This window comes from Anolis sagrei, chromosome 5 (genome assembly GCF_037176765.1).
Source record: "Anolis sagrei isolate rAnoSag1 chromosome 5, rAnoSag1.mat, whole genome shotgun sequence".
In the NCBI taxonomy this organism is placed as follows: domain Eukaryota; kingdom Metazoa; phylum Chordata; class Lepidosauria; order Squamata; family Dactyloidae; genus Anolis; species Anolis sagrei.
Window position 1 is genome coordinate 32414215 of NC_090025.1, and position 25860 is coordinate 32440074.

The 25860-nt window shown below is 41.2% G+C and overlaps 1 protein-coding gene across 4 annotated transcripts in view; it reads left to right on the plus strand.

Moving 5' to 3' along the window:
- Nucleotides 1–25860, plus strand: part of ALPK1 (alpha kinase 1) — an 83073-nt gene that overhangs the window by 34035 nt on the left and 23178 nt on the right. For 2 of the 4 annotated variants that reach the window (XM_067468645.1, XM_060779077.2), the window contains 4 exons: nt 1620–1764; nt 5843–5997; nt 21475–21673; nt 24761–24820. In XM_067468645.1, the coding sequence (XP_067324746.1) occupies nt 1620–1764; nt 5843–5997; nt 21475–21673; nt 24761–24820 (559 nt within the window). Of the gene's footprint in view, nt 1–1522; nt 1765–5842; nt 5998–21474; nt 21674–24760; nt 24821–25860 lie in introns of all 4 variants that reach the window. The other 2 variants (XM_067468646.1, XM_067468647.1) reach the window with 1 other exon arrangement.

Sequence of the window (25860 nt, forward strand, 5' to 3'; positions counted from 1 at the left end):
AGTTTTAAGAGATACAAGAAAGAAAACAGCATACTACTTTCAAATATCATAGCTCCATATGATTTTTTGGAAGAAACTCAACTTCGGTCCTCAGGCTTCTTTTCAGAATATGAATCGTTTACTACCAACAACTGTTAGAAATAATTTATGATCTGATAAAAAGATTGTAGGGCATCCCTAAAATCCTATCTATTATCCCATCCAGGATCTGAAAGTGTTGTGCTATCAGTTTGCTGATGACTTTACATCTGAGTAAACAAAATGGCTATAGTAGAACTGTTGTGTTGAGGTGTCTATATTTGGTAATGAAATAAGTAAGAACCAATTAAGAAGCTAAAGTTCAGTCCCAGAAAGAAGGGGATTTGTCAGATAGTTCTCAGAGAATTATGATTTGCTTAAAGTATTTTATAACTGTCTTTCATCATTGCAGATATCAGGGTGGTCATATGAATTTAGAACACATAAGTAAAAGGTAAAACAAATTCCTCATAATCAAAAAGAAGCTGATGGATAGATAAAGTAACAAAGAAGACTGACCAAGGTAGCCTCACCAAAATGCTTGGGAATATACTATAAAGAAGCTTTAACTAGGGATCAAAAAGATAGCAAATTTGACACCAGTTTTGTGGGGAAAATTCCATAATCATTGATAAGATCCTTTCCTAATTATCCATGAAGTAAGTTGCAATAGGAGAAGAGATGCTTCCTGGAGCTCTGAAGAGGCTGGAATACTGGTTTAGGAGAGGGCCACTTCTTCAAGTGTTTGGGACTCAGGTTGTTTAGAGCAATGGTTCTCAATTTGTGGGTCTCTAGATGTTTTGCCCTTGTGCTCCCAGAAAAATCTAAGAGCTGGTAAACTGGCTGGAATTTCTGGTTGTTGTAGGCCAAAACACCTGGGGACCCACAGGTTGAGAACCACTGGTTTAAAGCGTCAGGATTCCAAATCGGGTTTGGAGCTGAACCGGAACCCAATGCATCCCCTTCAGAATGAATGCAATATGATTCCATACTTCTATGCTAGATAAAAAATCAGACAGCTTTCTGTCTAGTATGTTATGCATATAATATTGTCATAGTGCTTGTTCCCACTACAGTTCTTAGTATCTCTAGCAGGAACGTGTGATGTAATGCAGCAAGTGTTCTTAAAAGCGTGGTGCTTAACTGAAGTGCAGGGTTCAAAGTTCTCCTTGACATAAAGGTTCTGACTTAAAGCAGTTGACTGCATGAGATCACATGCCTACAAAGTGATTCTTTGGCCGTGTGCACACACACTGGCTGCCCATTTCACTGTTTTGGCCTTCACAGTTTTCTGAGTAGCAAATGTTGGCTTCATGCTCCATTCACTTGGAGATGTTTGTATTGCACGGTTCGTAACCCAGGACCCTGGTGTAATTTCACACCCTTTTCTAATAAAGTCTTCTGAGCCTGTTGTGTCTTTCCCCTGTTATCCTTCTCTGCTTGAGCCTTGCATATAATTGATGATGCTTTAGTTAATCATCTTCCCCTTTCTTTTGTTCACCAGGTATCTCACCCTGGAGGGGATCCTTTTCCTTTGAGCTTGTGCCTTCTCCTAGGTAACTGATCACTGTAGACTCAGAAGTTCCTCTCCTTTCCCTCAGATTCAAAATAGAATGAGAGCAAGCATCATGAATAATCAAAACACAGTGGCCAGTCTGTTGCAAGAATGTAAGCAAGTGCTGGACCAGTTATCACCAGAATTGGACCAGTCTAACCGAGACAAGAACGAACATCCGCAGTACAGAGGTGAGATACTAGTGACAAGTAACGGGTGCGAGATAGCCAACTGGTCGACCATCCGCATCCTGTCCTATTTCCCCATCTCCTAGCAGATAAATGTCAAAAGATTACTGGATTTCTAGGACATGAATGGGATGTGAGCTAGAAGGGAGGCAGGGAAGGAAACCTACTTTGTACCAGCGAACTGCTGTCAGTTCACATTTTAAGCTTCAGTAAACATGAGGCAGTAAGGAGCGGTTTCCGTTTGAGAGGAACAATGCTCCCAAAGTTTGGTGATGCACATACATTTCAATTATAAAAAGAAAAAAATTAATGCAACTTCTGAATACCGGCTGTTATTTGCCTTCCTTTCACTGGAAGCCTGCCCTCATCACTATGGTGTTTGACGGTTTCTCTAAACACAAGGTATTCATTTGTATTCTGCATCTTTTAATGTTGTCATCACCTAGAAAAGTGGTTTTGAAAAAGCAACTAGCAGAGGGTGCTTGTTAGAGGAAAATTTAATGGCATTTCAGGTCCTGAACAAAAGCACGCAGATGCTGTAACACAGTGTGATTTGTGAGTTTTTATTTAATGATATGAAAAGACATACTATTTATTTAAATAGAAGCATTAATTTATTATAACATGTGATCAAGCAGGCTGTAATCTATAACCGTTAATGACATTATCCATTCATTAGTCCTTATGGTACTACAAAACCAGCCCCCTGATTTGTCTAGAATGTATTGTCAAATAAAACAGGCATTAAGCTTAGAGTGGCCCTCCTTATAATGTTTGGCTGCAATTTCTAGCATTTCTACCATTAACTATATTGATTAGGGCTGATGGGAACCACCGTCCTTCAATATATGATGTCCCCGACTTTTCCCACCCCTGACATATTGTAAATATACCCTTAAAGTAAAGGTAAAGGTTTCCCCTTGACATTAAGTCGTGTCCGACTCTGGGAGGTGTTGCTCATCTCCATTTCTAAATCAAAGAGCCAGTGTTGTCCACAGATGCCTCCAAGATCATGTGGCCAGCATGACTGCATGGAGTGCTGTTACCTTCCCGACAAAGCAGTACCTATTGATCTACTCACATTTACGTTTTCGAACTGCTAGGTTCACAGAAGCTGGGGCTAACAGCTCATACTGAATATTTTATAGCATGAGGCCATGTATAGCAGCCCTTTGTTTCCACGAGTTCTGTATCCATGAATTCAACCAATTATGTCTCAAAATATATATCCAAAAAAAACATTTCAAAAACAAATCTTGATTTTGTCACACACCAAGTACTAAGCTGATATATGTATACTCTGCTATAGCCTCCCGCTGTTTCACAACTCTTCAGACCCTCTTGAGCATTCATTTTATATAAGGGATGCCATTTTAGTGTGTTAGTGTATAGAATAGATCTTGGACATCCATATATTTTGATATCTATGTAGGTATCCTGGCACCAAACCCCTGGGAATACCATGGACACACTGTATGTCCAACGCAGGAGTAAGTCCCACTCAGTTAAATCAAGGTATATGTCCAGAGAGATTTGATTTTTCTATTCTATAAGAAGCCTTCCAGGTTTGGACAATGCATAATTTTATATAGTCAAAGTTGAAATTTAGATACTTATTAAGTTATCAAGACTGAAATTGTTTCTACCAGTTGTATGTTCTTCTGTCTTCTCACTGCCATGGAGGACAGTTCTTTATTAAGCAAGTGATTATATATTAAATAGTTTGAACCGAATTTTGTTGGTGTGTTTGTTAAAAGACGCCAGCCAAGGAGCCCTGACGCACAAATTAAATTCTTAGTTTCAATATCAATTGCTCCTGTGCAGATACCACATTGAAAAAAATTAAATCTGCCTCATTTCTGGTTTTTGCAGCAATTTTATTTATTACGGCTTTATCAAGGACTGTTGCTATATCTAGAGCTTTGCCTTTTTGGGAATATAGTTTATACGTAAGGGTGGCTGCATGTCTTCTTTGGGGTTCCTTTCATTTCCTCTCACAAAAGGCACTTTTGTTTCCTCATCACAAATTCCTTTCAGCTTTATTATCTTTAGAATGGGCTATTGAACTACTAATCAGGTACTTCTTTCTTCTGCTGCTACTCGCAGTCTCCTATTAAGTTCTGCAGAGCATGATAAATAATCAGTTTAGTTCCAGATAAGGTGCATCAGTGCCCTTATAATCACTACATTAGACATGGCCCTTCAGGTAAACTTTTTTAGGAAGCAAAGCAGCAGCAGCTCAGTTTCCCTTGGGTCTGTTCTCCTTGGCTAATTAGAGAGAAAATATATCAACTTTGAAGGAAATAAACAAGAATAATGTTAGAGCAGGTTGGATTCAACTTTTTATTTAAAATGGGACTACTAGAATTATCAAATAAAGACTAATTTAATTACCATTGATTTCCATAGGCATGTTTTAAATATGTCTGGGTGGGTGGATGAGATAGAGCATGAGGATTATTATTGCACTGGATTATTTCATTGAAGGTAATTTGGATGTGCAGATGTATTTTATCCAGCCTGCTGTGAATGTCCACTCAAAAGCCCGCAGTGATCACACACTTCAAATACAACAACAATACAACATCCTGGTTTCAACTAATTGAAGTGTCTGAACTGTGTTGAATCCCATTACTCTCTGAGATAAAACTATTTTCTACTAAAGATAGAGATGAATCTTGGAAATAAGAAGAGGAGACCTGAAGCGTTAAAGTGCTATCCAAGGTGCTGTATGTATCTCACAGGATGGACTCTATCTCAATATGAACTTCCCCAATTTATCAATCTCAGACCATTTAGGAGTTAAAGCCAGCTCCTGCTGCCATTTCCCTTAAGCAGCATCTGGTGGCATGGCAGAGTTCAAATTAAACATTTCACTTTGGCTGTACCAACCATTCTTCACTCTTTCATTATCCTTACATCATTTCCTGAAATTCTATAGTGTTCCTACTAATTCTCAGAAAAAACCTAAGCTTTCCCCAAAAATTTTCAACCGAAGGCTTGGAAAGACTTAGTCAATCCTGAAACAGGTTCATTACCCCTGTCTCATATTAATACTTGGAGCCCCCAATGATGCAATGAGTTAAACCCTTGTGCCGGCAGGACTGATGACCGACAGCTCAGCAGTTTGAATCTGGGGAGAGTGGGTTGAGCTCCCTCTGTCAGCTCCTCATGCAGGGACATGAGAGAAGCCTCCCACAAGGATTGTAAAACATCAAACATATCCGGGGTCCCTGGGCAACATCCTTGCAGACGGCCAATTCTCTCACAACAGAAGCGACTTGCAGTTCTCAAGTTGCTCCTGACATGAAAAAAATAACTTGCTACAGTTGGTACCATTGCACAGTAATATGTATATATGGCTCAGCTATAAAGCTTATTGGGTTATTGCTACTTGCCAATACAAATTTCCCTCCTAGAAGACAGAACAACCTCTAGCCCTTCTCCTAGCACTCTTGCAGGGGATCCCTTGAACTCGGACAGAGCTTCCATCCCACTCTTTCCCTCAACACAAGTGGAAGTCTGCTAGGTGCAAGTCTGATCCAGCCCACTGCAACCCTTAAAATGTTGCTCATGATGTCTTGCATTCATGGACAGATAAAAGAAATTAAAGTGTTTATGTGCCAGTAGTACTTTTGGAAGAAAGCATCCAGTTATCGGTTTGTTAGACTGTCATCCACCAATGCAAACACTTGAGAAGGTTACTTTTTGGTCTGCAGTTGCCAGATCCTTTGGCCTGCGTATGTAGGGCGGAGGAGCTAAGGTCTGTTCAAACCACACTGCCGTTTTCACTACCTGGAATGTTATTCTTCTGTTCACTCTCTCCTGTTTTTCACTTGTAACTGGAAAGCAATCCTTTTCCTTTGCTTCCCAACATTCCTCAACTTCATGGCAGACAGCTCCAGTTTACCTTAAGGGTAGAGTGCTGGAGGCCACGTAATGATAGGCAACCTTTCATTGCCAGTTTGCTACTGGAAAAAGTGACAATTTGTAGCTGCTGAAGAGCAAAATGGAGAAGGGAATTGCTTTCAGCAACTTAGCTGCCACTCTGAATCACTTACCTGTCCTTTGACCTTTCCAGCTTTGCTCCCTGATGACTTGTGGACCCTCATCGAAGAGGCAAAGGAAATGAAATGGCCCTTCGTGCCAGAAAGGTGGCAATATAAACAAGCCGTAGGCACTGAAGACAAAACAAACCTGCAAGATATAATCAATGCAAGACTGCATGACTTACTGGTATGAAGCATAAGGAACCTGTCCTTGAAACTTGTGTTTACCATATTTAACACTGAAATGTATAGTGATTTGACAGATAATCATGTCCTGTTAAAGAGGTGACTCCTTACTCAGTTCCCATTTACAACAATGGCAGATTTAATTCTTATTGCTGTGGATAGGGTTGACTTGATTTGGCTCATGTATTACAAGATGAGGACTCTGACTGAGAATGTGTTTTCTAATACATACACAAAACTCCTGCTCAAAGCGACTCCTTTTAAAAATCCAATCACTTACAAGCTCTTTCTGAAACATGCAAAAAGGTTCATTAAGTTGGTTCTAAATCAGATCTAAAGTCTTTCCATTCATGTCGTGTCTGAATTAACCTCAGCCAGTCCTCAGCCAGTCCTTGTTGACAGTAAGCACTGGTTTACTACTAAAGCATCTTTCTTGAGGTGAGATGGAAAGGAAATATAATGAAGGGTGTCACTAGCATGCTGGAGATATTGAATCCCAAACCTCTGAATAACATTTTCATGTAGACATTGAATAGTGTGGAATTAGTCCCAAAGCCTGAGATATACCACAGGCCAGTGGCCATGATGTTGAACAGGACTTACCCGGAACTAAATAATAGAATCATAGAATCAAATTCTTAGTTCTCTCTTCCAATAAGGAGAAGAACTGCAAAACAGTGCCACCAGTCCTCATTCCAAGGAGGCAATCTAAAAGGAGACCCCGGTTAATGGATTTTAATTAGGAGTCCAGCAGAATCACCTTGTTTCCCACACTGTGCATATAATATGATATGATATGATATGATATGATATGATATGATATGGTATGATATGATATGACATAACATAATATATTGTATATACATATAATATTGATAATGTAATATAATATTGATAATGTAATACAATATTATAATAATAAAATTACAGTATAATGGTATAGTACAATATAGTAATACATAATACTATTGCTGTGCTATAGTAATAATATAATATATTGTATTTACATATTACTTGTAAGCCGCTCTGAGTCCCCTTCAGGGTGAGAAGGGTGGCATATAAATGTTATAAATCAATCAATCAACAGAGACGCGTCCCCTGTCCAACTCCTATCATAGATTATCAACCAAACCAACCAAAGCTGTCTTTGGCCCACAGGTAGCCTGAAGCCAAATTGAAATGGATTTAGTTACTCTTGTGGTTACAGCCATCTTCCATTTATCCCATTTGCCATGAGGGCAATTATACTGGGTGAGGACCTGAATCAAGGATAGGCAGTTTAAATCTCTCTGGGAGACCTCCCTATCACATTATGCAATTATATCACAATATTTTGCTTATCCAGGTGGTGCAGCGGGTTAAACTGCTGAGCTGCTGAACTCGGCGACAGAAAATTTGGCAATTCGAATCTGGGGAGCATGGAGAGCTCCCACTGTTAGCAGAGGCGGCTCAACCCATTACACAAAGTAAGCATTCGCAGTATAGTTGATTTTGCCCAGGGGCGCTCTTGAGGCACTCTTGGGTGAAAATAGACCTTGACATATGCGAGTTGTAGTTACTGGGATGTATAGTTCACCTACAATCAAAGAGCATTCTGAACTCCACCAATGATGGAATTGAACCAAATATGGCACACAGAACTCTCACGATGAACAGAAAATATATATCAGTGATTGGTTGGGGGAGGGGGTGCCAAAATACTGTTTGCTTACCGTTGAAAATTACCTAGGGCTGCCTCTGACTGTTAGGACCAGCTTTTGCCAACCTAGCAGTTCGGAAACATGCAAATGTGAGTAGATCAACAGGTACCGCTTCTATGGGAAGGTAACAGTGCTCCATACAATCATGCTGGCCACATGGCCTTGGAGATGTCTATGGACAATGCCAGCTCTTCGGCTTAGAAATTAAGAGAGCACCACCCCAGAGTCGGACATGACTAGACTTAATGTCAGTGGAAACCTTTACTTAACTTATTCTGCTTTAAATGTCATGGCAACATATGTACGTTAGAATCCAGGGTTTTACAGTTTGGTGAGGCATTAGACCTTTCTGGCTGAGAATTCAAAATGTCCCTTCCTAAACTGCAAATCCCATAGGCGCTCAAAATGAAATGATAGTGCTGTAACAGGAGTGACACTTCAATTTTTAAATCGCTGCCCCATGCAGTGTTCAACATAAAAAAAAAACTTTTCAGAAGTGGAACTTTTGGTTTGGGGCTTTTTATTTTAGGTGAAAATTTTGTCATGTTCTGGAGGATACCGTCAGTAGAAATTTGGTCCCCTGATCTAAATCTGCCCGTTACCCTGCAGACATGGCTCAAACTACAATAAGTCCCTTACATGCCTTGACCAAGTGGGAGGGTTCTGTTGTTCTCTTACAAATTCCCAGTGCTAAATAGTGGTGTGTGGTTTTTTAAAATTGTGATTCTGAATTTGTTTTGGTTATTTTCTTCCTCCTCCCCCTTTTTTCTTTTCCTTTCCTTTTTGTGTGTGGCCTCAGACAGAAATTTATGGTGGAGGCTGACCCCTTTGACAAGACCCACAAAGACCTCAAACTCGAGAGCATTTGTCTGTTTCTCTCCCAGGATAAACACCTGCAGTAAACTCCCCAAGAAACCTGGATATATGGGAGATTAATGTGTCTGTAATAGTGGAGCAGTGTTTGCACGCATTATGCTCTCACCCCAGGTAGATGGGCTTTTTCTGAAATGATACCAATTATTTATTGCCGAAACATCTGTTGATAACTGCAGCTGCCCCAGCGAAACAAAGCATATCATGGGGTCACAGACTATAGGGCCCAACAAATACAATTCTACCTCATGCTAGTTTGAAACTATTCACCAACGTGCCACAAAGTCCGTGAGGTTACCGTCACCTCCAGTGTAAAAAATACTTTCTAAGTACTGTGCTCCTTTCCCTGCTTGCTTTGAAGTATTATTTTTGCTGGTAATTTATATTCCAGTGCTTTTGTACTGTGTGAGAAAAGGGATGCATTTTTTTGTTTTCTATTTAATTGTAGATTGATTGACATTTTGACCCATGCTATTAGAATTCGCCAAGAAAGGGACATTACCATCCTTTGCTCTTTCTTTTCTTCTATTCTGTCTTCCCTGTTTCAAAAAATAAAAAAAAATTGAGGCATAATAAAAGTTTCTTTGAGACTTTAAGATAGTGAAAGATGAGGGAGCAGGGAATTATACTGGTGGGGGCAATCAAGTTTACAGTTTGTTGGCGAAGAATAAAACTCTGAGCCTTTTCATATGATCTAGAAGGAATTATTTTAATTCCTTCTGAAAGAGAAATAAGCCTTTGTCTATATTGTTAGGCAAAAAAACTTTTAACATGTTTCATCTCAATTTATTCTAAAGTGGCAAGTTTAGAACTAGCTCTCCAGCGGAATAAACCAGTGTTTGTAAAGTGCTTTGGGATCCTTGAATGAAGTGTTTATTATTCTGGAAGGTCAGTTTTTGTGGTCCTTATTCACAGTGGGCAGCATCTTACTTCTCGAGTAGCTTCACTGATCTCAGAGTGTCTCTGTGAGAGCACTTACGTCTCCAGTCTGAAAGTCTGACTTAGCCTTGCATTGTTACAAGCAGTGCTTTGTTTGCAGACCATTGCTCTGTTGAGTATGCAAAACAACCAAGGCTGCTTACATCATCCTTTTAAACACTCCAGCCTGGCATTGGCTGCAGAATCCTATTGTGCAAAACAACTAGAAAAGAGGAATCACATAAAAAATAGTGGGGTTGGGAGCAGGAAAAAAGTCTTGCATCTATTAAATGTACGGAGAAACTCAGTAGTTGTACATCATAACAAAATATGCATCCTCTTCTTTCTGATTTCCCTTAGAGAATTCCTGTATAAGGATTTCCAGAGAGGAAGTATATTTGCATCAACAACACAAATATTCCTAAATTCTGTTAGGATGAAGTTCTGATCACCTATCACCTGTATATTTCATGTGCTGTGTTAGATCTCTTCCAAATACTATTTTTATGTGCATACACATAAAATTATGTACATACACATCATTTTCTTTTTGTCTTTCTGTGTTAGGGTGAATCATAGAATCATAAATTTGGAGGAGACCTCATGGGCTATTCAGTCCAACCCCCTGCCAAGAATAAGAAAAATCGCATTCAAAGCACACACACCCACCCACCACAGATGGCCATCCAGCCTCTGTTTAAAAGCCTCCAAAAAGGAGCCTCCACCACACTCTGGGGCAGAGAGTTCCACTGCTGAACAGCTTTAACAGTTAGGAAGGTCTTCCTAATGTTCAGGTGGACTCTCTTTTCCTGTAGTTTGAAACCATTGTTTCTTGTCCTAGTCTACAGGGCAGCAAAAAAAAAAACAAAAAAAAAAACAAGCTTGCTACCTCCTCCCTATGACTTCCCCTCACATATGAGGGGAAGAGACATATGAGGCATGCTCATTATGTCTCCTCTCGGCATTCTCTTCTTCAGGCTAAACATGCCCAGCTCTTTAAGCCACTCCTCATTGGGCTTGTTCTCTGGACCCTTGATCATTTTAGTCACCCTCCTCTACATCTCCCTTCAGCTGAGGTGCCCAAAACTGGACACAGATGTGGTCTGACCAAGGCAGAATAGAGGAGTAGCATGACTTCCCTGGATCTAGACACTATACTCCTATTTATGAAGGCCAATACCCCATTGGCTTTTTTAGCTGTCACATGACATTGTTGGCTCATGTTTAACTTGCTGTCTATGAGGACTCCAAGATCTTTTTCACACATACTACTATCAAGCCAAGCATTCTATATCTTTGAATTTCATTTTTTTCTGCCTAAATGGAATATCTTGCATTTGTCTTTGTTGAACTTCATTTTGCTAGCTTTGGCCTATCTCTCTAATCTGTTAAGATTGTTTTGAATTCTGCTCCTAATCTTCTGAAGTATTGGCTATCCCTCCAAATTTGGTGTTGTCTGAAGTGCTTAAAGTAGTTTATTCATTTGAAAGTAAAAAATGTGCACATTGTTGTTGTGTGCCTTCAAGTTTTCTGGTTTATAGTGATGCAAAGATGATCCTTCCACAGGGAATTTGGTCCAGAGAGAATTTTCTTCTATTTTTTTTCTGACGCTGAGAGAGAGTGCAACTTGCCCAGTGGGTTTTCATAGCTGAGGAGCTATGCAGACCCTGGTCTACACCACTTGTGACACTTATTTCAACTGTTTTCATGAAGTCAAGGCCAGGTTCTGCCGGAAGAGGTTTTCTCTTAGTCTCTAGAACTGAACAAAATATGGCCTGTGATTATTTAGAAGGAAAAGTGCTCAGAGGCGGTGCTTTGTCATTTGACTATGAGTAAGGAATCTTACATTTGAATTCTTGCTGAGTCCTAAACTTACTGGACAACCATTGACTAGTCACTTTATCCACCTGACCTCACTATTCCACTTTACAAACTGGCAAGCAAAGCAAACTAAAACAGAGTTTCTTTAACTATGTGTTATGACATGTTAGTGTGTTGGATGCAGTATGTAGATGTGTTGCACAAACTTAATGACAAAATTCCAGGTCTTTGTTAAATAAGCAATACATAATATTATTACAGTTTATGTATATGTCCATATCTCTTATAAAGAGGTTGGTACATCAATCTGAATTACTGTATCACAAAATGATGCATGTCTAAAACGTGTGACATCAATATGAAATGTTTGGAAAGTTCTGAACTAGACTGGGTCTGATATCCTATTGGTGGCTTTTTGCTATGCAAATTTCCCTGTAGACATTAACATTTTGTCTCCTATGGACCATTAGCATTCAATGCAAGGTTTCAGGTACAGAATTGTGCATGTGGTTCTACTGCACATGATACATAGTGTTGCATGAACATTTACCTGTACATTCAGTTGCACATTTGGTGTCCCAGGTCAATGATGCAATGTTGCCATACGGTTGTGTAGCACAAACATTGAATACTTCTACATGCAATGTTGGTTCTCAGCTATTATACTCAAAATATATTGTTTCTGCTCTCCTTTTAAAGTGGGGTTATCCACCATTGCAAATATACTGCATAGGATGTCATCCCTTTTGCATCTGCCATACCTGAGTACAGTAGCAGCTGGTGGCTTTTATGTCAGTGAGACAATTAACTCCTTACAATAAGTTATACAGTAAGTTGATATTGTGTATTTTAAGGCACTATGTAAGTGCCACTTGTAAGCCACCTTGAGTCCCCCTTGGAGTAGAGAAAAGCGGGCTATAATAAGGTAAATAAATAAATTCCTTCCAGGTGCAAAAAAGTGTACACTTCCTAGAAAAAGACAAAACTTTAATTTCCAAGTATAGAATGAACCTGGCTTCTAAAATCAATTCAGCATGTTCAATATTGCCATTAAAGTTAAAATGCAAACCACTGGCTTAGAAGTTACCAGCTGCCACATCTTGAAGGTTGGTCAGAATTCTGGAAAATATTTAAGAGAACCCAATCCATCAAGCTGTATTTTAAAAGATAAAATTCCATCAGCATAGCTTTCCCCTATATCATTTTCTTTCCATCATGGATTTGAAGACATTTTATGAATTTTGGGATATGCTTTAAAATGAACTGCAAAAAAAATATCATGAGTAAGAGATAAGCTAATTTCTCAGTTTTTTAAAAAAATACAACACAAAATTAGATTATAAAGACAGTTAAAATCCAGATTTTTAAGTTTACCATGCAAAAGCTTGGATCGCAGATGAGTCAATCTGTTAGTTTCACTTTTTTCCACAATCAATTATTTTAGTCTCAAGTTCTTTCCAGACTACATAATAAAAAAACTTTGCAAATTTGGTAAATCAAATTAAATTCTATCTCATTCCTGGATATATTGTGTTCTGAGGAAGCTAACAATTGCCTGTAGGTTTATTTATAGGTTATGTTCGTTCTTGTTCACTGAAAATTTCTGTACCATCTTCTGTTTCTCTGTTCTTTTTCTGTATGGAAGCCATTTCATATTTGCACATTTTGTAACCAAGTCTAGTGCCAGATGGTTCTGGTAAAATAATATGCTCATACTACTGGGAAGCATCTGCTGTTATCAACAGAAACAAGGGATTTTGGCATCATAAGCAAGGGTGGAATCCCAACGTGAAGGTATAATGTTGGGAAGAACTAGATCACTAATATGGGAAACCATGCAAACAGCACATCCCTCACTCTGGGCTTTTTACTAAGGCTCTCCAGTCAAGGATGCTTTACATCCCACCCGCCCCAAACACCCTATAATTGGTGCATAGAAATCTTCCACAAATCTAATTTCATATCCACCTGACCCAGCTTCCCAGCACTGAAGCTCCTTTTGTGCCGCTAAACTCAATTACACGTGAACATTTGGCACTGTGGAAACAGATGTTCAGGCAAAGCATGCATTTCTCCCCTCTTATTCTGTTTAGACATGGATGCAGAAAGCCCCTCATGGTATGGCCAAACCATAACCCCCCTTTTCTTTCTTTTCTTTTCGCATTTGCCTCTTTGGTCAGACTTGGTCCTTCCTGTCTTTTATTGTCTTTGACACGAACCGTCTTCCTCTCAGAATTGTGGCTTTGGTTTGATTTTATTTCAAATTATGCTAATTAGGTGCAGATGCAACCATTCACATTTATGCATACTGATAAATAGCTTTTATGTAGGGTGCCAAAAAGGTGCAAAAAAGAAGCTTTTATGTGAAGTATAGAAAAGCGGGTGACCTTAAGGACATTTCTGTGGGATTGTGAAGAAACTAGGGTGGCCTAAGGTCAGAAATAGACTTCCCCTACTATCCCCCTGAAGTAAAAACTTGCAAAAGAATAGTGAGATTTGGTGAACAAATACATTAAAACCAATTGAAATAAAAACTGTGATGTAGTCGGGTGACCTTGTCTCACAGATCATATCTGTTGTCTAAATGTTTACAAAGGAAACGTGAAGGTCTATTTAATGAAGCAGTAATCTAGATAAAGATGGAAGTGCATCACTGCATGATCTGTTCATGGCAATTCAACATAGAAATCCATAACTTAGGAACACCATTGGTTATGTTGATGGAAGATTCTGCAATTTATAGTACAAAAATGTAATTTCCGAGATGTTTACAAACCACACTGAAGCTAGCAGCTTCCATCATGCAAAGCAGGCATAGACAAACTTTCTAACTTGGGGGCCACATGGTGGACTGGAGCCGGGTAGGCAGGCCAGGAGGAAGGGGGTTCTTCCCAAGTCCCGTCTCTGCCCTTTCCTCCCCTTCCTCTTCTCTTTTGGAGGCAGAAAGTGAAGGAAAGATGGGAAACGTTTGGATCCCAAAAAGGTTAGCCTTAGTCAGGATGAGATGGTGGACAGGAGAGAAAGTGTATCCATTAGACTCTATATTGCCTACTCCTGATATAGAATCCTAGAATCCTAGAGCTGGAAGAAACCTCAAAGGGCCATCCAGTCCAACCCCCAGCCATGCAAGAAGGCACAATCAAAGCACTTCCTCTGAGAGAAGGAGACTCCACCACACTCCCAGGCATTCCCAGGCAGCCTATGCCACTCTCCAACTTTGTGTTCACCTCACAAACTCACAGGTCTATGGTCTCACTTTAATTGCCATGGCAACAACCTTTTTTCCATGTCAGAAGTGACTTGAGAAACTGCAAATTGCTTCTGGTGTGAGAGAATTGGCCATCTGCAAGGACGTTGCCCAGGGAGCGACCTGATGATGGATGCTTTACCATCTTGGGAAGGCTTCTCTCATGCCCCCACATAAGAATTTAGAGCTCAACAGACAGGAGCTTACCCTGCTCCCCGGATTTGAACCACCAACCTATCAGACGACCAGTCCTGCTGGCACAAGAGTTTAACCCATTTTACTACCGGGGGGTCCTGCAACAACCTATGAAATTATAGGATTTGTAGTTTAGGGAAGGATACGTGGAATTCTCAGCTAGAAAGCTGTAGTGTGCAAGCCCCAGGATTCTATAGGATGAATCCATGGTAGGTAAAGCTGAATCAAATTGCTATAATTGTATACTATGAAAGGGGATCTTGTTTTGCAGTAGATAGATAGATTTGTTTATTTATTAGTCCTCTGACCATATCAACAAGACAAAAGAAAAGTATACAAAGACACAATAAACACAAATCACTATGTTAAAACTCCTGCAATAGTTAGGCAAAATATATTTAGGCACTTAAATAATAAGTTTGGTAAAATCTGATTAAATTAAATTACAAAATGGTTTTAAATAAGTTCATCACCATGAGAAGAGACCCTGTTTTGTGAGAGAAAGAGATCTCAGGCGGATAGCTTTTATATTAAACTAGCTGTACCTGCCATGCGTTGCTGTGGCCAACCTTCCCTCCCTCTTTCTCTTCCTTCTTTCTCTCCTTCCATCCCTCCCTCTTTCCTTCCCTTTTTTCTTTCTTTCTCTCCTTCCTTCCTTCCTTTTCTTCTTCTTCCTTTCCATCCCCCCATCTTTTCTTTCCCTTCCTCTTTCTCCCCTTTCTTCCTTCTCTACCTATTCTTGGATTGCAACTCCCAGCAGTCCTCCTGATCTATCTATCTACCTACCTACCTACCCATCTACCTATCTCCATCTAATCTATCTATCTGGAGGATTGCTGGGAGTTGCAGTCCAGGAATAGGAGATTGGAAATATGCAGGGATTGGGTTGCTCTCAAAGAAATCCAAGGAGAAGAAAGCTTGCAACTTGGAAGCACTGCATTTGGATCATCCTCCTCTCCTAAAGGGCTAGGGGATGCTGGGAGCTGTAGTCCAGAAGAGAGTGTGGATATGCTTTTGTGTGTTTTGTTTGCGAGGGGGAGTCATTTTTGCTCATGCGATGTAGTGTCTTTTTGCATTTTTGCCTTTTTAAACCCCTTCTGCTGTGTTTTTCAGTGTTTTTATGAGTGATGGTCACTCGTTAGCCTGATAGGTGTATTGTGTCCAAATTTGGTGTCATTTCACCCTGTGGTTTTTGAGTTATGTTAATCCCACAAACTAACATTACATTTTTATTTATATAGATTTGGTTATGCGGCAGACTGAGTGTATTCTCCCTAGAAAGAAAATAAGACAGTTTCGCAACTGGATCCCAGTTTATTGTGTTCTAACCAAAAGCGGTTATAAATAATGAGATCTCACCTGTTTTGAAATATATTTGTGTGTGGAGAGCAGTTATGTAACTTGACAGCTTAGAAAAAGTTGTGCCGTGTTTCTCAGCATATTGTCAGAACAGGACCTAGCAAGAAGAGCAGCCAGTGTATAACTTCAGCAGTCAACACCAGCCTACATTTTATGGTGTGTGGCACAGGGGGTTGCCTTCTCTGAGGAAGAAGGAGAAATAGATGATATTCTGGCCCTGTCTTGACTTTTTTCCATTTTGTGTCCATTCGGTTTTGGAGAGGAACACAAGAGGTTTCGGCATTGAGCGGAGCATTAAATTATGCAGCTGCCAGACCCTCCAGAATAGGATACTTGGTTTAGATTTTTTTTTCCACAATGCTATTGAAGTGCTTATTTTCCTCCTGAAGAGACACAAACAGATGCAAACTTCTGTAAACACTTTAGGAATGAATTCAGTGAGTTTGGCCTCTCAGCGGTGCTCAATAGCTGACAGAAAAATGTCTAATTAGTGCAAGTGGAAATAATAGGGCCACTTGGATTCCTTCCATCCTTCTCCAAGTCTACTTTTCCTAGGAACTGAAAGGCTCTTTTGTCTGGTGGGTCACCCTCTCTCATGCTTTTGTGTTTCAGTCTCTTAAGAGAAGAAGCGGCTGCTCCGGGAAAGAAAACGCATTAGGCCATGGCTCTGTGCTTACATGTGGGGTAGACTTGGGGGAAGAAAGAAGGATCTGTAGTTGGCAGTGTCAGTTTACAGGTGCTTAAGGACAGGGATTTGTCCATTGTTGAGAGGCACATGTGTACAAGGAGACAGAAATCCCTGTCAATGGGAATTCTTTCATAACTTCTCTCCCCTGTGAACTAGGGTTTTGTCTTTTTGTTTTTGAGCATAGCGAGCCAAATACGGTTTTGCAATTGATCCAGCCATCCTGTGATGCAAACTTGTCTTGTTCAAGCTTGTCCAAACTGCCCATACAATTTCAAGATCACACACATACACACTCTTTTCAAGTGTTGTATAAGTTTGAAATGAACCTGTAACCATAAATCTTTTTAGACAAACTAATATCAGTGCCTCATCTGGTCCCAGATTATCCTCCTGGTGTATTTGATTCATTCATGTGAGTTTGATTTTCATGAAAAATCTGAGTTGTAGGTCTGTGACCATGGCACATGCTTTGCACATAGATTGTCCTACATTCAATCCCTGGCATTGTTTAACCTTCAGTTTGAAAACTTAACTTATTAATGATTTTTTTCATTAAGCAAAGGTAAAGCTTGTCCCCTGACATTAAGTCCAGTCGTGTCCGATTCTGGGGATTGGTGCTTATCTCCATTTCTAAGCCGGCATTGTCCGTAGACACCTCCAAGGTCATGTGGCTGGCATGACTGCATGGAGTGCCGTTACCTTCCCACTGGAGCAGTACCTATTGATCTACTTACATTTGCATGTTTTCAAACTGCTAGATTGGCAGAAGCTGGGATTCACAGGAGAAGCTCACACTGCTCCCCGGATTCAACCCTGCGACCTTTCGGTCAACAAGCTCAGCAGCTCTGTGGTTTAACCCACTGCGCCACCGGAGGCTCCCTTTTTTTTAATTAAAACTGGAATTGTTTTCAATCATTTCAATTGTTTTTGCTTGTACTCAACCCTTAGAACTGCCTCTATTTCATAGGATATATTTATTTCAGTAGATGGTTAGATTATAGATATAGAAGGAAGGATATAGAGGCGAAACTACACTGCATCAACACACTAGTGGATTTCTCATGCACTGTATGTGCTCTTTATTTTTTCCATGTGATGTTTATTTGTGGTTTTTGTCTTTTGTATGGGAATTCAAAATATAAGCCTGCAAAATCTATTGGTTGCTGCCTTGTTCCACAGCCATTGCTTGTAGAACTACAATGGACAGCTCCATGCTCTGCACCACTCATACCAAAATGCCCTAGTCTCAGTGCCTAAAGTGGATCATATCTAAGTATGGTTCCACACAGTTAGGATAGATAGAATACAGAAATGCACATAGCATCTGCCAAGGAGGAAGTAGAGCATTTAGACAGATGTCACAACTTCTGCAAGGGTTTTGAAGAAGTTTCTCTACTTCTGCAGAGATATCCTGCTGGTTTCTTTTCTTTCTTAGCAGCATGTTCCTCCATAAGGTTTGTTGATTCTTCTTTTAGGCTTAGGCAGCACATATACTAAAATTGGAATGATTTTTCTTTTAGGAGGAAAGATTTGCCACCAAGGGGAACACTGAGGGTGTTAATACCACTTTAAATGTCATCTAAGCAATTTGCAAAGTCAAAATATTGAACTATGAACCTCCTTGGCCCTTTCACATGTACCAAGAAGCTAATAATAATAATAATAATAATAATAATAATAATAATAATACTTTATTTATACCCCGCTACCATCTCCCCATGGGACTCAGTGCGGCTTACGTGAGGCTGAACCCAAATACAACAATACAAGCAATAATAACAACAATACAAGCAATTAAAATCAAACATAGACAATAAAGAATAATGTAAGCATTAACAATAAGACAGCACACTATTAAAAACTATGGGAAGGCCAAATGTAAATTGAAATTTAAAATGCTGGACTTGGGCGAAAAAAGTGATGGGGCGTTGTGGAAAACATACAAGCAGACCTAAAACAATGTAAAGTGCTTTGGAGAACAAAGTGTTATGGGACCATTATTCAGGGAAGGCACACTGGAACAACCACGTCTTCAAGCTCCTTCTAAAGACTGCCAGAGTTGGGGCATGTCTGATGTCCTTAGGAAGTGAGTTCCAGAGTCGAGGGGCCACCATCGAAAAGGCCCTCTCTCTCGTCCCTGCCAATCATGCCTGCGATGCAGGTGGGAGCGCGAGCAGGGCATCTCCAGATGATCGAAGAGATCGTGTGGGTTCGTAAGTCTACCAGCTATTTGACCTGAAGGTTTGTGCGCCAACTGCGACTGTACCTTGGGAAGTCTGACTTGGCCACGGTAGTCCACGCTCTGGTTACATCCCGTCTTGACTACTGCAACGCTCTCTACGTGGGGTTGCCTTTGAAGACGGCTCGGAAGCTCCAATTAGTCCAACGGGCGGCAGCCATGATACTAACAGGAGTGGGGCGCAGGGAGCATACAACTCCTCTGCTGCACCAGCTCCACTGGCTGCCGATTTGCTACCGGGCTCAATTCAAAGTGCTGGCGTTGGCCTTTAAAGCCCTAAACGGTTCTGGCCCAACTTATCTATCCGAACGTATCTCGGCCTATCAGCCCACCAGGACCCTAAGATCTTCTGGGGAGGCCCTGCTCTCTATCCCGCCTGCTTCACAGGTGCAGCTGGCGGGGACGAGAGACAGGGCCTTTTCTGTGGTGGCCCCTCGGCTTTGGAACACCCTCCCCATAGAGGTAAGATCAGCCCCCTCGCTGATGGTGTTTCGAAAAAGATTGAAGACATGGATGTTCAAACAAGCATTCGGTTAATCCGGTGCAATGAATTTGATGATCAAAGGACTGGTAATCACAGACGATGAAATTGGATTGCGATTTTAGTTAAGAGATGCATTGGATTGTTATTGGTGGCCCAATACTGTGTACTGTGTCTGTGTTTTTTATGCTTTTTAAATTGAATATTGTTGATTGTTGTAGTGTTGTAAACCGTGTTGAGTCGCCAATTTAGGCTGAGAAACAGCGGTATACAAGCGCAGTAATAAATAAATAAATAAATAAATAAATAAATAAATATATCTATGATCCTCCAGATCTTGTTGAGTTGACATTTCCAACACCCTTGACTATATTGGGTCTTATCTTTGACTATGCTGGCAAGGCCTGATGTGAGTTGCAGCCCAAAAACTTTAGGAAAGTTTCTACAGAGCATGGAATTAATCCTTTCTGCCCTAATAATGATCTTGAGACTTCAACTGGAAAGACAGTATTCTCCCTGGAGTTGCCACCTGCACTGGTAATAGCTGGCAGACTTGAGAGCTTGATTGTGTGTTTTGACATGACTGAGGTACAACAAATACATTGTATATCATATAAGTCACCAGTGCATCAATATGCATCTGAAGTAAACATAGTTTATGGATTTTGGGCATTGAAGTCATGGTCATGGCCATAACATCTACATGAAGTTGTTGGGTGAGATCATTTGGAGTTTTGGAGTCCGATGTCATCTGTACGCAGATGACATCCAACTCTATTACTCCTTTCTACCAAATGCTAAGAAGGCTGTCCAAGTCTTGAACTGGTGCCTGGCTGCTGTGACGGTCTGGATGAGGGCGGGTAAATTGAAATTGAATCCAGACAAATTAGAGGTCCTCCTGGTCAATTGCAAGGCCAAACAGGGTATAGGGTTACAATATCTGCTGGATGAGGTTACATTCCCCTTGAAGGCACAGGTTTGCAGCTTGGGAGTCCTGCTGGACTCATCACTGAGCCTGGAATCCCAGATTGTGGCAGTGGCCAGGGAAGCTTTTGCACAATTAAAGGTTGTGTGCCAGTTGCACCCATACCTTGGGAAGTCAGACTTGGCCATGGTGGTCCATGCTCTTGTTACATCTAGGATAGACTACTGCAATGTGTCCCTTTATGAACCATCACGGAAATTTAGATCCTCCAGGGATGCCCTGCTCTCCATCCCACCACTGTCACAAGTGCGATTGGTGGGGACAAGAGAGAGGGCCTTCTCAGTGATTGCCCCTCAGCTATAGAACTCCCTTCCTGAGAAAATTAGAACAGCCCCCTCCCTCCAGTCCTTTTGGGACAGTGCAACAAGGCAGCAATAAGAAACCTGCCAACCAGACTCGATGCAGATGTTTGGTACTGTTTTAAACAGTGGATTTTAATGTTGAGAGAAATGATTTAAATGTTTAATGTTTACTAATGTGTATAATTTATTTATGCCCCGACATTGAATGTTTGCCGTTTATATGCTGTGCTCTGCCCTGTGTCACCTTTGGGGTGAGAAGGGCGGAATATGAATGTCTTAAATATATAAATATATACTACTAAGGAGTCCTAGAAAAACAAAAAGTAATTTGTTTTGAGGGCAGAGTATGTCTACAAGGAGAAATATTTAAACATTGACCTTTAACAAATACCACTCTATAACATGCTCCAGTGGACATGAATTGCTGTCTGAAAGAACAAGTGAGTAAGTAATCAAGCAGCAGGTTGATTGTCGTTTTTTTCCCTTCCTTGTCTACCTAGCCATAGAGCAGAACATGGAACATGGACTTCCAACATTAGCATGATCATTGAAAGTTCCTGAAAAAGAGAAACAGGGAGAGAACACTTTTCTAAGCTATGTCTAGAGAGCGTATTGGTTATGAAAAGAAAGCGGTTTTTCCCAACTTCCCACATTTGGGTGTTCTTTTCAGATTTCTTTGAAAACTTCTATTGCTGCCAAGGATTATGTGACAGCAGCTGCTATTGTGTTCCTGATTGATCGGTTCTTATATTGGGTTGACGGCTCCAGCCAACTTCTTCAGATTGCCAAAAAGCTGCACAAGCTTCAACCTACTACGCCAATTGCCCCTCAGTTGGTGATCCGCCAAGCTCGTGTCTCGGTAAATTCAGGTAATGAAATTCTCATTGCTGGCTCTCTTACTTTCTCCCAGTCTCCATTTTCTCAGCCCATGTCCAATTAGGAGCTACTTAACTCTCAAGAGGATACTTTGTCCCATTCTGGAGATGGCATTCCTATGAACCCAATGCCATTTTTGTAAAGTGACACCCTGCTCCAGTTTGCCACATGCTCCCTCCCTTTTTTTGTGTCTTTCCCATTTCTTCTGGTCTCCACAAAGTGTTTGGCATGAAACATTGGGGGTGGAGAGGTGAAGCAGGAGCCAGGAAAATTGTGAAAGGGTGTGGAAGGCTTCTAATTGGAGCTTTTGTCTGCTAACAAATATGCCCTTCTGTTTCCATCAGGGGATGTGAATTGCTGTACCTCTGAGCAAGAGCTTTTAAAAAAGTAGATTACACAGTCCTGGTATTTTTCCATGTAGTGTCCTAGATGCATCTCAGAACACCAGCCAAAAATCTATTGCCATATAACAATGCAAATAATGCAATTAATCTACTCATGCAAAATCTGTCTGTCTGCTTCTGGCATGCACACGATGAATATTACATTGGGTGGTGGTATTTTTGTTTGTTTGTTTTGTTTTGTTTCATAAAATAATCCTTCCTGAAAATAAAAACTAAACCAATTATGATACAAGGTTGGTTTTAAAAAAAAAATTAGGATAAACTAAAAGGAAAATTATCATCTGCTTCTAAGTAGTAATGTAAAGGTTTCCCCTAACATTAAGTCTAGTCATGTCCAACTCTGGAGGGAGTGCTCATCTCCTTTTCTAAGCTGAAGAGCCAGCGTTGTCCATGACCTCCAAGGTCATGTGGGCAGCATTTATTTATTTATCGTGTCATCAGCAACCATTGTTTTACAATTCTAACAGAGCAAAACAAACATAGAGATTAAAAAGAAAAAGAAAAAAAAACCACACAGATTTTGTAAATTTGGTATTTGGTTAAATGTCCTTTGACCAGTATCTGGCCACTTGGAGTGCCTCTGGGGTTGCCGCAAGAAGGTCCTCCATCGTGCATGTGGCAGGGCTCAGGGTGCATTGCAGCAGGTGGTCAGTGGTTTGTTCTTCTCCGCACTCGCATGCCGAGGATTCCACCCTGTAGCCCCATTTCTTAAGATTGGCTCTGCATCTCGTGGTGCCAGAGCGCAATCTGTTCAGCGCCTTCCAAGTCGCCCAGTCTTCTGAGTGCCCAGGGGGGAGTCTCTCATCTGGTATCACCCATGAATTGAGGTGCTGGGTTTGGGCCTGCCACTTTTGGACTCTCGCTTGCTGGGGTGTTCCAGCGAGTGTCTCTGTAGTTCTAAGAAAACTATGTCTTGATTTAAGTCGTTGACGTGCTGGCTGATACCCAAACAGGGGATGAGCTGGAGATGTCTCTGCCTTGGTCCTTTCACTATTGGCTGCTACTTCCCGGCGGATGTCAGGTGGTGCAATACCGGCTAAGCAGTGTAATTTCTCCAGTGGTGTGGGTCGCAGACACCCCGTGATAATGCGGCATGTCTCATTAAGAGCCACATCCACTGTTTTAGTGTGATGAGATGTGTTCCACACTGGGCATGCATACTCAGCAGCAGAGTAGCATAGCGCAAGGGCAGATGTCTTCACTGTGTCTGGTTGTGATCCCCAGGTTGTGCCAGTCAGCTTTCGTATGATGTTGTTTCTAGTGCCCACTTTTTGTTTGATGTTCAGGCAGTGCTTCTTGTAGGTCAGAGCACGGTCCAAAGTGACTCCCAGGTATTTGGGTGCGCTGCAATGCTCCAGTGGGATTCCTTCCCAGGTAATCCTTAGAGCTCGGGATGCTTGTCTGTTCTTAAGGTGAAAGGCGCATGTCTGTGTTTTAGATGGATTAGGGATCAGATGGTTTTCCCTGTAATAGGCAGTGAGAGCACCTAGAGCTTCGGAGAGCTTCTGTTCTACCATCTCAAAGCTCCCTGCTTGAGCAGTAATGGCACGATCGTCAGCATAGATGAAACTCTCTGTCCCTTCTGGCAGTGGCTGGTCATTTGTGTAGATGTTGAACATGGATGGAGCGAGCACGCTCCCCTGAGGCAGGCCTTTCTTCTGTTTCCGCCATCTGCTTCTCTGGCCCTGGAACTCAACAAAAAAGCTCCTGTTTTGTAGCAGGTTTCCTATGAGGCGGGTGAGGTGGTAGTCCTTTGTGATATTATACATTTTTCTCAGGAGGAGGCGGTGATTCACAGTATCATAGGCTGCTGACAAGTCTATGAAGACGGCTCCTGTGATCTGCTGCCTTTCAAAGCCATCTTCTATGTGCTGGGTCAGGTTCAGCACTTGCGATGTGCAGCTTTTGCCTTTTCTGAAGCCAGCTTGCTGTGGGATCAGACAGGGGTCTATATTTTCCATAATTCTATGCAAAATAAGTCTCTCCAGAACTTTGTAGAGGTGGCACAACAGGGAGATTGGTCTGTAGCTTTTTGGGTCATTACGGTCTTTGCCTGGCTTCAAGATGGCGATGACTCTTGCTTTCCTCCAGATTTTGGGGATCTGACAGGATGCAGTGCAGTTGTTCATCAGCTCCAGCAGCCAGCACCTAACCCAGAAGCAACCGGAGACGACTTGAAGCATGTGGGCAGCATGACTGCATGGAGTGCCATTACCTTCCTGACGAAGCGGGACCTAATGATCTATTCACATTTGCATGTTTTCGAACTGCTAGGCTGGCAGAAGCTGGACCTAACTGTGGGAGCTCACCCTGCTCCCTAGATTTGAACCAACAACCTTTCAGTCAGCAAGTTCAGCAGCTCAGTGGTTTAACCCGCTGCACCACCAGGGAGCCCTACCAGACTACAAATCCCAAGGTTCTTTAGGATAAAGTCATTATTATTAAAGGGTGATGAGATTGATATAACTGTATTGTGTACTTATAATTCAGGCTTCCAGAAAAAATATCTTCCGGTTTTATCTGGGGAAGGTAAGGTTAAAATCTGGACCCATTGACAAAGGTGCTTTACCATACAGTTACAGCTACCATCTCCCTCACAAGATAAAATCACAATAGAAATCTTCCATTCAATTATATTTGTTCCTTTTTAAAAACGTGTGTCTTTCCCATTTACAGGTAAACTGCTAAAGGCTGAATATATCCTTAGCAGTCTTATTAACAACAATGGAGCAACAGGTAAACTATCGGCTATCGTTTCTATAGTTCTTGGAGCTTTAATTTATAAAAGAATAAATTGCTTTATTCAGACTTTCAGGCTGTACTTTTGTTTACCTAAGGCAAGCAAACTTCAGTCCCAGTTTTGGGGAAAAGATGGGCTAAATAACAAAAACAACATATCTGTTATCATTAAGGGCCCTTCCACACAGCCATAAAGCCCAGAATATCAAGGCGGAAAATCCCACAATATCTGCTTTGAACTGGATTAACTGAGTCCAAGTTTAAAGCAGTTAACATGGGATTTTATTCAGCTGTGTGGAATAGTCTCATAGAAATGAGGGAGTTTTGGTAATGCACAGAAAGACTAAAATGTGCTGTGTTTGGGGTACAATCTGAATATCAGTGCAGCGTACTTCCACGTTGCAATACTTTGCATAGCCGCATTGCAACCACAGCACAAAAACCCATGGAATCAGCCCCACTTCTATGGTTGTGCATGTCCATGCAGTGTGTTGTACAGTCAGTCTTATGCGGAATATCATAGATGTAAAAGTAATCCCAAACTCTAGTGTATAGAAAGACAACTTAAAATTATTGATATTGACAAGCTGGAATGTGTCCAGAGGAGGGCGACTAAAATGATCAAGGGTCTGGAGAACAAGCCCTACGAGGAGCGGCTTAGGGAACTGGGCATGTTTAGCCTGAAGAAGAGAAGGCTGAGAGGAGATATGATAGCCATGTATAAATATGTGAGAGGAAGCCACAGGGAGGAGGGAGCAAGCTTGTTTTCTGCTTCCTTGGAGACTAGGACGCGGAACAATGGCTTCAAACTACAAGAGAGGAGATTCCATCTGAACATTAGGAAGAACTTCCTGACTGTGAGAGCCGTTCAGCAGTGGAACTCTCTGCCCCGGAGTGTGGTGGAGGCTCCTTCTTTGGAAGCTTTTAAGCAGAGGCTGGATGGCCATTTGTCAGGGGTGATTTGAATGCAATATTCCTGCTTCTTGGCAGGGGGTTGGACTGGATGGCCCATGAGGTCTCTTCCAACTCTTTGATTC